Below are 13,174 nucleotides of genomic sequence, written 5' to 3'. Positions count from 1 at the left end.
CTTTATTTTTAAGAGTTTAGGCAGAAGCCCTTCTTTTTGTTCAGTTCTGATTTTGTAGTCGGGTCAAACAAAAGTCAGTTGTGCACATCTCAGTCAACCATCCTTTGTTTGATGTAGTGCCTAACGGTGTCTGTACTAAAAATGAATCGCATAATGTGTTTTGAGAGGCTGAGACTCATAAATGTAAGTAGCGTAAACTAAAGCCTGTTTTATAGATGACAGATCCGCGCTGATCGCCAGGTCCGCACAGCAAAAATGACGTCAGACACTGAGACACACCCCCTCGTGCTGGGTTTTCGCCGCGCGCTGCGCGTGAAGTTTTTTTCCCCCGTAAGTGAGAATGCAGCTTCGTGTATCCAAAACGTAGAATTTCGAGGTGACACTGGATACATGGACGCTAGAATAATGAAGGATGGGCAGAGTATGATGTAACAGGCTATCAAGACGTGCAAAAATATTTGAAGTGCATCTATCTCCAGGACCAGAAGCTATTTACCCTCGACTTTGTAAGGAGGTTAGCGAGTACATACATAAACCCTTGACTCGTATTTTTAGGAAGTCACTGCGCACTGGGGAAATTCCGAAGGACTGGAAAATGATAAATATGCCGTTATATAAAAAGGGTGACCGGGCAGATCCAAGCAACTATAGGCCAGTAAGCTTAATGTGCATCACTTGAAAATTAATGGAAGTAATTATTAAGAATAAGATTGAGCCACACATGACAAGAACTGGAGTTTTACTGAACAGTCAGCATGTGTTCAGAAGAGGGAGGTCGTGTTTTACTAACATGCTGGAATTCTATAAGGAAGCAACAAAAGGATATGATTAGAGTGGCACATGATATTATTTATCTTGATTTTCAGGAAGCATTTGATAAGGTGCCACATGAGAGGCTTGGCATCAAACTAAAAGAGGTGGGAACTCAGGGTGATGTATGGGTGCAGAATTGGCTCAGACATTGGAAGCAGAGGGTTATGGTGAGGAGACCCTTAATCAGAACTGGCTGACGTTAAGAAAGGTGTCCAGCAGGGGTCAAATATATATGATTTGGGTAGGAATATAAGTAACTTGCGAGCTATAGAGCTGAGATGAACTGTCGTCCTGTCCGGGATTGTTATCAACTTGTGGTCAATACTTGGTGGCATAGGCATCACGAATTCCCCGCGACTCTGCTTTATAGAAACGGGTTTGGGAAAATGGATGGATGGGTGACAGAATGTCAGAGTAACGCTGCGTTTATGTGCAATTGGAAGTTCTATTTGAACTGCCTACTACGACGGAGCTCCGAGTCTGAAAGCCACTCGAAATCTCTACGTTGTGGTAAAATGATGACTTTTCATCTTGTCAATTGTATAAGATAAAAATATTACCTGCTTAGTCAGAAATAACATTTCTGTGATCAAAGTGTTCCCATAATGGCACAAATTACATGTAACAGTAAACCATATTCAAAATTTAAATACAGCGCACATCGATGAAATTCGGACGTACTCGTCCAAAAGTACTGTAACTCGACACACGGGTGTTTACGAGTTAATCAAATGTGGTGTCCGTTTGTCTTTTAATCGGTAAACGTGTCTGATTTGCACAGGTCTGTCGAAATCGGGGTGAGTGAATTGAGTGCAGCGAGTTATATATGCTGTAGTCTGCAGGCGGCTGACTCGTCTGCAACATCGGTGCGCTTGTGTGTTGCTCGAGGCCGGCCGAGCGGCTCTGCACTCTTTGCGCTTTCCTGTATTAACCACAGAGACGATGCCCAGATGCACGTTGGCTTGTAGCTCCAATGTTTTTTGTGAAGCCTTGAGACCAAGGAGCACGCGAACGTCTTTAGAAGGCTTCATGTTTTCGTTTGGTAATACTAAACCACAGGTGACCACGACTGCTGTCGCTCGCCACACTTCATGGTTAAAAAAAGCAAATGTAAACATTACAACATTTTGGTTGTATGTTCTTTTTAAAATTCTTATTTGATTCACTTTTTTGGGACGAGACTGATACGGAACTGGAAGAGTTCGAACTTGTCCACGTTCGTTGGCTTTCTTAATGAAGCGTGCGTTGTATAACAGGCAGCCATCTGCTCGTAACTGGACTTAATGACAGTCGTTTCAGTTCAGGAGCAAACTGGTTGCAGGACTGCAATCTGCAATCAGAAGCCCCCTAAAACGTGAAACCGATTGCGGATTTTTTAACTTAAATTGACGACTCGTCTAGGTTTGAGAAACACTGATTTGCCTCCCTAAAGGGATGCATTTTTTGGTACAGTAAAGCAGTATGGCATAGAGGTTAAGGCTTTGGACTCCAAATCCTGTCGTTGTGGGTTCAAATCCCACCACACACACTGTGTGATAATAAACACGTCGCTTGACTAGCCTGTGCTCCAATTGGAAAACCAACAGAAATGTGACAAATTGTATAATAAATATTAATAATACGTTCTATTTATATAGCGCCATTCCCATAAATGTTTTCAGACGCCTTTGATAAAAGTGAATGTAAATGTAGTGGTGGTAAGGTTGGGAGGACTGAGGAAAGATACTAATCATTATTTGGTTTGTAATATAATCATAATAATAATAATACTCTGGCGAAAGCTTTAATAGCAGACGGTGTTCTCTCGAACCACGCAACCTATAGAAATGTGCTTCTGCACATGCGTAGTATACATCTATTCTAAACAACAGTCAACGCATAAGTTTCTTAAATAAATAGATAAAATAAGGTGGATTAAAACAGACCCTACTAAAATTATTATTTGTCGTTTAACCCATTAGTAGCAAACGTATCCAATGCCTCAATCCAATGCCTTTTCCATTTTAATGTTTTTTTTGTCCAACATTGTTGTGATTGTCAACCGAACATGACTGGTATGTGCAACCTTAGAAAAAATGTTATGTTCATTTCGACGTTTTCATTTTTAAACTTGTAAATATTTGCATGTGTAGCTTATTTCAACAAGGCAACACAAATCGACAGAACACCGGCAAAGAAATGAAGCAGGAGATCATGGAAGGGTGGCAGAAATCCGGCAGTGTCCTGTGCCGATGTGGTGAGGGCCTTGATCTGGGCATGTTGTGCTGTCGAGATGTCAACAAGGAGCTCGAACGTGCAGCGATGTATTAAAGCCTAATGCATTAACCCGCATTGGATATTGAAGCTGTGTGGTACCAGTAGAACCCAATTTAGCGGTAGATCAAAGACTGTGAAAAGCGGACTTAATAAAGAAATGGAGACCTTCAACAAAACCGGAGAGCTGATGAAGAATGTGATCGTGGAGATTTAAGGGGTCGGTTTTAAATGCAAAGAAGACGGCAGCATTTGGACGAGCGCGGTTTTTGCTGAGCCTTCCGCGAGTCTCTCCTGACGCACTCCGCCGTCCCGCGTTACGCGTTAGTGGAGCACTTACAGCAAAGCTGGCCATCCTTTCTCGAGACACAAAATACCCTGTCAGACTTGTTTATTTTCACTAATTTATCACGAATTAATTGTCGAGGTATGCTCGCTTGAGTGTGCAGAGTTTTGGGCTGTACTTTGCATATTATAGGAACAGAACGCCATGTTCTTGCTGTGCCTGACAGGGAAAATAATCCCGTGTTACAATTCGGGATTAACTGTCACTGAAGTGTATAACTGGACCACTGGCACCGATGTCATATCACAGCTGGATAAACAGGAGAATGGTTAAGAATTTCTGAGGCAATCTGACAACGTAATCGCATTACATCAGCGAGCGCTGACAGGTATATTTAATAACGCGGAGCTGCAAGGCTGTGTTAGTGAGGAGGACAAATTAGAATTGAGAAAGAGAGAGAGAAACCGGGAAATGAAATTACATACGAAAGAAGAAAAAGCCCACCTCAACGAAAATAAATTATGTGTCAGCTGTTACCTCCAACAGTACAGTGGCAGCTGGCGACTGAAAAGAATGGTGGCGCAGGAAAAGGAACAACGGGGCGATGGGCGGTGCTCTCAGTGTTCAGTATGCCAGTAATCGGGCAATTCATTTTGAAATACTCATGGGGGGCCGTAGCAAGCACAAGGCATGGAAAAGTGTGGAGCCAGCAGCAGTCCATCCATGGCATTACACACAGCAGGCTAATTGAGAGACGCCAATGAGTGTAACCTGTTAGTCACTGGTATGAGGGAAGAAGAAATCCAATAACTGCATGAAGGGAAGGGACAGGGAGTCTACACAGCCACTAACTGAATGGCTATTTGGACCCTGGTCACTGGAGCATGAAGCCTGATAACTATGAGGACTGATTTAGATTATTTATGTTAGGTGAAATGCCCAGTGGGGGCTGGGTGGTCTCTTGGCCATGGAACCCCTGCAGATTTTGGTTTTTTTTTTTTCTACAGCCCATCTGGATTTTTTTTTTTCTGTTGTCTTGGCCATCTGACCTCACTTTATTCTTTGTTACTTAGTATTGCCTAATCTTATTTTTGTTTCATATAAATGTTTCTTTCTTCATCTTGTAAAGCACTATGAGCTACACCATTTGTATGAAAATGTGCTATATAAATACATGTTGATGTTGTTCTTGAAGAGGAGAAGCAGCTGCGCTAACCACTGCGCCACTGTGCAGCTCTTGTTGTGACAATGGTTAAAACAGCTTGAGTTAAAGCCAGAGGCAGATGACACTTGAGCCGACTGAAGGTTAATCCTCTTTAAGGCCCCTCATTAGGTCCTTCCTTCGTCTTTTCAGATGGTTGCATTAAACCAGTTGGTGCAGGTAAGGTAGAGATGTTCCTGTTAGTGTAGCGTCAGGTCATTCGTCATGATAAGAGTAGCACTTAAGACAGAGTGCTGAGCCGGCGATTCATGCAAAATTGAATTCGGAATAAAATCTGAAGTTTGGTTTGGCAAGAAATAAAGTGAAACGCCAGCCAAATTGACACCACTGACCCAGGAGTAAAGCAGTTTAGTTGTCCTCTGGGAGTGTTTTTCACGGGCTAGTTCTGTAAGCGTCGGTCTGTCATTTAGTCAGGATCGGCACCAGGACAACTTTAGTCGGGGGGGGGGGGGGGGCAGTGGATTTTCACATGTGTGTTTGTGTGTGGTTACATTACTAATAACCAGGGGCGTAGCAGAGAACTCTGGGCCCCATACATAATCATTCAAATGTGGGCCCCTTCCTCACGAAAACAAACCTTTTATCCCAGGCTTTGGGGCCCCCACCCAGTGGGCACTGGGTAATCATTATCCTACCCCCCCCCCGACTACAATGGCCATGCTAATAACCCTCACTTTACTAGCGATTCATAACAAATACATCTCAGAATGCATCAACAGCAGATTACAGCAAAATTCTGCTTGTTCTGATGGACGTCACATTAAGCAACTTCTATTCCGTAGGTAAGTCAGACTTGCCGACTGCAGTTGCTGGTCTCATCATAGTCCCACGTCAGTTTACAAGTTGGAAAAGTGCAGGGTATGTCAAGTTTAGCGACTGCGTGTGGACCGCCCAGCACAGTCTTGCTCGCCCCTTTTTGTGACCGCCGATAGCGTGCTGCCTGATGGAGCCACAGCTGTATGAAGGGTTGCCAAGTATGGCCAGTTCAGCCCTAGTCTTGTTTTTTTTTTTTTCTTTTTCTATTCTGTCGTGGTATGTAAAACACGAGACATCAGACAGATGAGCTTCTCTTCTGTTTGTGTTACCAAATACACCTGCGTTTCTTATTCCTCATCGCTACATTATGCAGCCACCTCCATGATGTTTGGGATAACGACACATTTTTCCTGGATTTCCCCCTCTGCATCTAACAATTCAGACGTCGTGATTAAAGTGCGCATTGCAGACTTTCATTTAAGGGGATTTGCGTACCAATCCATGTAGGAATGACAAGACTTTATCCACACAGACCTCCCATTTCAGGCCATCATAATGTTTGAGGACACAGCAATGGCAGGTCTGTTTAGGACTTTGTTGCATATATGCGTTTTTTTGCATAAGACTCTTTGTTCTGCACCTTAGAGCTCTGATACATTAAAATAAAGCAGAAATGAGGTTTGTGTTACATGCATGTTGTAAGCAGGCATCTGTGTGATGTGAAAAGCATCAGTGGGCCCTCATGGTGGGTCGCGCACACGCCCTTGTGAGCCAGATCACAAATCAGGCCCTATCCACTTGTCGTTGGACTGAGCGTTTAAATTCGACTCTTATCTGTTCACATGCAGCTGCATTCCCTGTGTGGGGATTCTGCGCTTTCCATCACCCAACCCCTGGATTATCACTGAGCTCAAATAACATCAGAAGTCTCGTCTCTGTGAAAGCGTTTCCTTTCAAAACTTGCCGGATGTTGGCTTGCATTAGTATGCGCCGCCTGTCAGAAATGAAAAGCTTATCTGCAAATTCTGTCCCAGCTTCTGCATCGTGTTGAGTCATAGATTTAAAGCCAGGTTGTTCGCTAATTAGTTCACTTTTGTGTCTTGGTGTCCATCCTTAAAAAAGCCAGACGCGTGAAGTAGTTTTGTGTGGCTAAGAAATAGATGAAGTGGCGGAGGCGTGAGTGTTTAACGATACAACAGCCAACCAATAATGGCACCCACTCCAAGTCACTCATGTTTGAAACCCCGAAAAGGAAAAGGGGGAGGAATTAGGATTTTATAACGCCGGAGCAACAGCAGGGCCGGTTCTGCCATTTAGGTGAACTAGGCGGCAACAAAATTTAGGGGACTGCATTTTTTTCAACAGTACAGTCTGGGGGCACCGTTTACAGTTTTGCCCGGAGCAGATTAAATGCTCATGCTGGCCCTGAACAGGCACACCTGCTTTTTTAAGTGGCAATGGGAAACCAAGTCCCCCTCAGCCCCCTATAGTGGAGATGGAGGGGGCAGATTCAGAGTGGACACAGTCCAGTGGTCCATCTGTGAAAGTTACACGACGCTAGAGCACCTGCCTGTACGCTCTGTCTTGTAAGTAGTTTCTTCACAGATATACAGTGATCCCCCTCTATATCGCGGATTTTTCTGTGGAACATATCTAATTTTCTATCGCGGAAATCTGTGGTTTTATAGTGACTGTTTTTTATGGGTTTTTGACAACTTTTTATGTTGAAATAAGCATTTTTCTATGCTAAACTATTAATAACAACAATGTATTATTGTAATTATAACACACCAGTAACGGCGCACCGCACGATAATGTGCAGTGAATATACTTGACTTGAGCATTCATGGTATTCATCCTCTTTCTCTGTACGTTTACCATTCGTTTGCTCAGAGGTTGATGTGCTTGCTGCTTCCTGAGCAGATCTGCTGTTTCTCTTCTTTTGTCAACATCTTTTTGCGTTAAAACTGATTAAGTTAGTTTTTGTGTTGCAATTACTTAGTACGTTTTCTTTAATCTTTCACTTAATCTAGCACTTAAGTCTTCAAACTGCCTCAAGAATGATTAGCGAAGGTGGTAGGGAATGAGAACGGCGTCCGTATGCATGCACTGCACGGCCACCCTGCTGCGCGCTGCCCAGAGTTGATTCAACAATAAAATAAAATAAAAATAAAAAGAGTAATAAAATCATCACCCCGAAAGCGGATAGTAGATGTCACGTAGTATATGTTTACCAAATTTCAAGTCAATAGGTGAAATGGTTTGAGAGCTACAGGTGATTTAAAATCCTGGACAGACAAACGAACAGCCACGGTAGTGTATTATAGAAGAAGATATATGCCTGCACTGTATATAAATAAAAATGGAGTAAAAATTCAATAAGTACATCCTACCTGTAGTGTACTTTGCAGCCAATTCATAACAAAGCTTACGGTTTTCAGCAGTCACTACGTGTGCTAGACAAAAGTTCGTTAGAACAATATTATAATTTATAATAACTAGTGTATACGTAACATTTAAGCAATACACTAGTAAATCATAAAACATACTGCTACGTACAGGAATACGTAGACAGAGTCACAATTCATAACAAAATGTACATACGCTTTTCATTTGTCACTACGCGTGCTAGACTAGAGTTCGTTAGAGAGAGAGAGATGTGTATATATATATATATATATATATATATATACATACAGTATATGCACATATACATTACATATTATTATTATTATGTTACTTATATCCTTAGCTCAACATCCACATATCATATGTGTTTACAAAGTGTGTTTTTTTTTATCATTCCATACAAATAGATCAGTTTTTACAAAAAATAGGATTGAAAACAGAGCGACCCCCACCCCGGAAAAAGAGAGCATGGCCAATGGGGTGAACCTTAAAGCTTGTAAACATACCTAGATTGATTAGTTTAATAGGGCAATAGAGATGAATGGAGAAGAGAAAGAAATGTGGAGAGAATTGCTTCCTCGGTGCTTTAAGAGCTTATTCTAAGATATTATTGATTAGATCCTGCCAGGTTTTGAAAAAGTTCTGCACAGATCCTCTAACTGAGAATTTGATTTTTTCCAATTTCAAATAGTATAAAACATCGGTTTCCCACTGACTTAAAAGAGGAGAGTTAGGATTCTTCCAGTTTAGCAAAATAAAACAGGAGTCCTATCTAAGAGTGGATTTAAAACACAACTAAAGTCCCCAGCCATTATAATTTTATGAGTATTCACATTGGGAATGGATGCAAATATATTTTGCATGAATTCCTTATCATCAACATTGGGTGCATAAACATTTATCAAAATCATCTTGCAGTTAAATAAGTTGCCCATGTCCATCACATACTGTATCTCCCTTCAGGATCAGACACTACATCTGATGCTACAAATGAGACTGTTCTATATATGAGAATTCCCACCCCTCTAGTTTTCTTTGTAAAGCTGGAATGGAACATTTGGCCAGTCCAGTCTTTTTGTAGCCGGAACTGATCCTTGCTTAGTAAGTGGGTCTCCTGTAAAAATACTATTTTAGCATTTAAAACTGTTAGGTGAGAGAATACTTTCTCTCTCTTTAATTCATGGTTCAGGCCTTTAACATTCCAGCTCACAAAATTAACTGTCCCATCATGGAGATATTGATTCTGAGTTTTTGATGCCATTTTATAGTCTTAACTGGAAGTGAGACAGCTTTAACCTTAATTTCCAATTTCCCCACGAGTTATTACCATGCAGCTTATTGTTACATTGGTAGTTATAATTATTAAAATTAAAAGTATAGATTAGATATAGCCTGCTCTCTTTCTCTCTCCCCCTTATCCCCCTACCCCCCCTCTGCCTCCCCACGTGAGGCTGAATCCCACTTCACAAAGTGTGTTTTAATACGTTTACATGTGTTTAAATCATGTGGGAGGGGTATTTTAAAGCTTAAACTATACAAAAATGTTTATTTATATGGTCTTTCTATATCACGGATTTTCACCTATTGCTGATGGGTCTGGAACATAACTTCTGTGATAGGCGGGGGATCACTGTATATAAAAGTAAGAATTAAAACCTCAGATGTGAAATTGTTTGCATTAAGCAAGTGGGTTTCAGAGTTCTGAAACTGTTAACTTTTTAAGCACGAGAAGTTATATCTATTATAAAAAAAAATCTTGGAAGGAAACGAGACATGATTGTCTCAGAGACACTTTCACATCCCGCGAGACAACAAGAGCTTATACAAAGAGATTTGGAAAAGTCCTGCTTGGTTATGTCAGACACATTTCTTGGCGAGAGAAAGAAACGATATTTACTCAAGGGCAGTTATATGTTGCATTGTCACGATGTAATTCCAAACACGGAATCAAAATTCAATGAAAAGGTAAAAGCGAAAAGAGATTGAATATATGGACATAGGAATATATGGACATAGGTGATATGACCGAAGTGTGCCGCGCGAGATGCAGATCATGTGGCATGGCAGCAGCAAGCCAGCAGCTGATCAAGCAAAGAGGAGGTAAAAAAAACTGTATGTGTTTCCCATTGTATCACCGTTTAAGAGGGGGTGTCAGAGGAGCGACCGCGTCTCCTTGGGGTGCGTTCAGCCCCCCTCTTCACAACTCAAGCGGCAGAGACGCGAAGTGGCTGGCGCATAGCGCAGGCTGTTGGGCGAGTGAAGCGAGCAGGGGGCAAAGCCCCCTAGTTATTTAAGAAAATTAAGTGTCCCCATATGTCATTAAAGCTGAGAAGCTCATTTCTTCAGTGTGTCAGGACCAGACGGGAACTGTTATGGGGGTCCTTTCACAACAAGCAGTGAGATCTGGGTAACCACAGTGGTCTTGACTGGTGGGGTTGTTCCATGACAGATCACCACCAGGGTTTTAGAACTGTAACCACTACATCTCATACTTTGATAACAATTACTGCACTGAATTATCTCACATGTCAAAGTCACTGCTGTGAATTAACATTTTCTGTGCCTTATAGTTTTCCAGTTATGTGGGGGGGGGGGGGGGGGGGGAATTAGGAGTCCTAAAGCTTAAGCTTCATTAGCTTCACAGTAGATCCAGCCCTTGCCCTTCACCAGCACCACATTTACAAACACCCTCTCCTGAATTCTGTGGCACAGTGGCTGTTTATGAAAATTTTGGGAAAAGTCAACCTGTGGGTAAATAAAAGACAGAGAGGCGTCGGTGGTCTCGTATGCTGGGCACAAACAGTACATGACATCTTACATTGGAGTATTTTGTGAGCAAAAAGATAAAAATTTCCGACCTCCTCACTTAGTAAAGCATACCTCTGCTGATAATTGTGCTTTGAAGGTGTTCTGCCACACTAAGTGGGCACAGAAGGGTGGCAAACATCAAAAGTTCAAGTGGTTATGCATCGCAGTGTGAGTCAGCAGGTTGGAGTGTCTCAAAAAGTACCCACCTTATGTGACACGAGGCTCACTCCATATCGCGTCTCTAACAATTACAGATTATTCACTGTGCCCGTTGCTGTTTGTTTAGTGTGGGGGTCCATGATTCACCTCTTTTCTCTTTTCTTGCTCTTGTAGGTGGCAGCCTTGGCGAGACAGATCTTTGATTTTCTGGGATATCAATGGGCACCTATTCTGGCCAATTTCATCCACATCATGGCAGTCATCCTGGGCATCTTTGGCACCATACAGTACCGATCCAGATACCTCATCATGGTAGGAACTTTTCATTGATGGTTTGTTATTTTGTTTTGATTGTTTGCATTAGGCGTGAATAAGACGTCAAAAAACACGATAAGTCTGATGAGCTTTTTCATACTTTGTCCTGAACGATAAAGGAGAATATTAGAGGAGTGGATAAAACGTGACACCTTGGCAGTAGCGAGGCTGCCCACATATGCCCAGAGAGTGCCATATTAGTGTGTATGTATGATGCTGGATGTGCGGGTGCAGCTGCCCATGTAGTGTTTTTTGTCCGCGTCATTCTAATACTGCTGTCCGTGTGTACATCATGCCGTGCATGTGTATGTCTTGTGTCACCTGTGTGTGACACTCCTGATGCAGTATTCGGCTGTGTGCTGCCCGTGTCTTCGAGGTCTTTGAGTGGAATGATGTACTGCAAACATGGATGGCACTGCCCGTGTCAAATGCAGCTTCTTAGCGCTGTCCACTCTGGTGCTGTGTTCTGAAGTCCATTTTATGTGCTTGTAGAGCTACCCGTTTGTGTGCCAGCTTTGTGGGTGTCGTGGGTAGTACAGGTAAGTGCGGTCCAGCCTATGTATGTGTGATGCTGCTCGCGTCGATGTGTTTGCGTGTGTGTGTTGTGCCAATACGTGGGCTTACTGCCTCTGGGTTTGTGTCAGATGCTGTTCGTTGGTATGTTACACCTCTTTGTGATTTATAAAAAGTGTTTCCCCCCTTGGAACTTCTTACAGCTTATTGTTATACAATATTGAGTCACAGCAGATTTTAATTTGGCTTTTTTGACATTGACCAGCAGGAAAAAAACTCTTTAATGTCAACGTGAAATGTGTGATAAAAGTCGGAGTCTCTGTTTACTATCTACATGTGACAGAAAGCCTCTATGAGGATCCTAAGGGATCGATGTGTGCGCTTCGATGTTTGATGTATGGTTCGATGTGGTGAAGGAAAATACCAACATACAGATTAATTTGTGGTGCTTTTACATTCAAGCGTCGCATATTCCCAATCGTAATGACACGATACATTTTAAAAGTCTCACATACCATCTTCTGTTTTATTGCAACTTCACAACAGTAACAGAATGTACAGCGCTGTATTTGAGCCACAGAGAAAAAAATTAAGGACATGGTGAAAAGGTATATTTTGTGATTAAAGTGGAAATTTTGGCTTTAATCTTGAAATGTCCACTTTAACCTCGTAGTTTACTTTATTATTAAATTAGACCGAGTTGTTAATCGAGCATCTGGGGCTTCCTCCTGACCTGACAGCAGCAAAAGATCAGCATACAGAACACATTAAATGTATGATATTCCAACTCTCTTCACATTTAGGATCCTTAGGTCTATACTTGATATCAACTTTCATGATGAAATGTATTAACATATGTATGTTATATTTTACAGATAAATCATTAACTTCGTTTAAATAATGAATACTGTTAATAATTACACACATGGGGGTGACATGGTGGCGGAGCGGTAGTGCTGCTGTCTCGCAGGGAGTCACGTCCCTTCTGTTCCCTGCCTGGAGTTTACATGTTTTCCTGGTGGGTTTCCACTGTGTGCTCCTGTTTCCTTCCAAAGATATGCCGATTTGGTGACACTAAAATGACGCCAGTGTGTGTGTCTGCTTTTATTCACCTTGCGATGAGCTGATGACCTGTCCAGAAATTATTTCTGCCTCGTGCCCGATGCTTGCAGGAATAGGCACATCCCTGGATTGATGGATTTAATCATTAAACATCCTTTTCAGAGATATTGCGGTAAGGTGTCCATCTGAATTTAATGGGTGTTTCAGGTAATTAACAACACAGTGAAGCCAAACCTGTTCTCACCGTGATATCTCGCACTGCCTCCTGGTGGAATCTTCCAGATTTACATAAAGTATATGCACGAGTGTAAACAGTACAACGCGTGCGTAGCAGTAGCGTCCACTGGAGCATGCGTCACGTCACGTGAAGTATAAACCTGGCCTTAGTAGATGCGTCTTTGGCAGCCATGACAGCCTTGAGTCTGAATGCTCCGGTCTCTGTCAGCCTTACACATCTTCACACTGCCATTTCCCTCGATTCTTCTTTGCAGAACGTCTCAGTTTCTGTCTGGTCGCACGAGGATTGTGGGTGAACTGCCGTTATCAAGCCTAAGTCACAAATTTTCAACTGGACTGAG

At 42.2% G+C, this 13,174-nt stretch overlaps 1 protein-coding gene across 2 annotated transcripts in view; it reads left to right on the top strand.

The window, feature by feature from the left end:
* The window catches only part of nkain1 (sodium/potassium transporting ATPase interacting 1), a 451,861-nt gene that overhangs the window by 275,989 nt on the left and 162,698 nt on the right, over positions 1–13,174 (top strand). For both annotated transcript variants that reach the window (XM_051919007.1, XM_051919008.1), the window contains exon 2: positions 10,881–11,018. In XM_051919007.1, coding sequence (XP_051774967.1) covers positions 10,881–11,018 — 138 coding nt within the window. The remainder of the gene's footprint in view (positions 1–10,880; positions 11,019–13,174) is intronic.

This window comes from Erpetoichthys calabaricus, chromosome 14 (assembly GCF_900747795.2).
Source record: "Erpetoichthys calabaricus chromosome 14, fErpCal1.3, whole genome shotgun sequence".
Lineage (NCBI taxonomy): Eukaryota > Metazoa > Chordata > Cladistia > Polypteriformes > Polypteridae > Erpetoichthys > Erpetoichthys calabaricus.
Note: the sequence above shows the minus strand (reverse complement) of the source record. Positions and strands in the feature narration are given on the sequence as shown.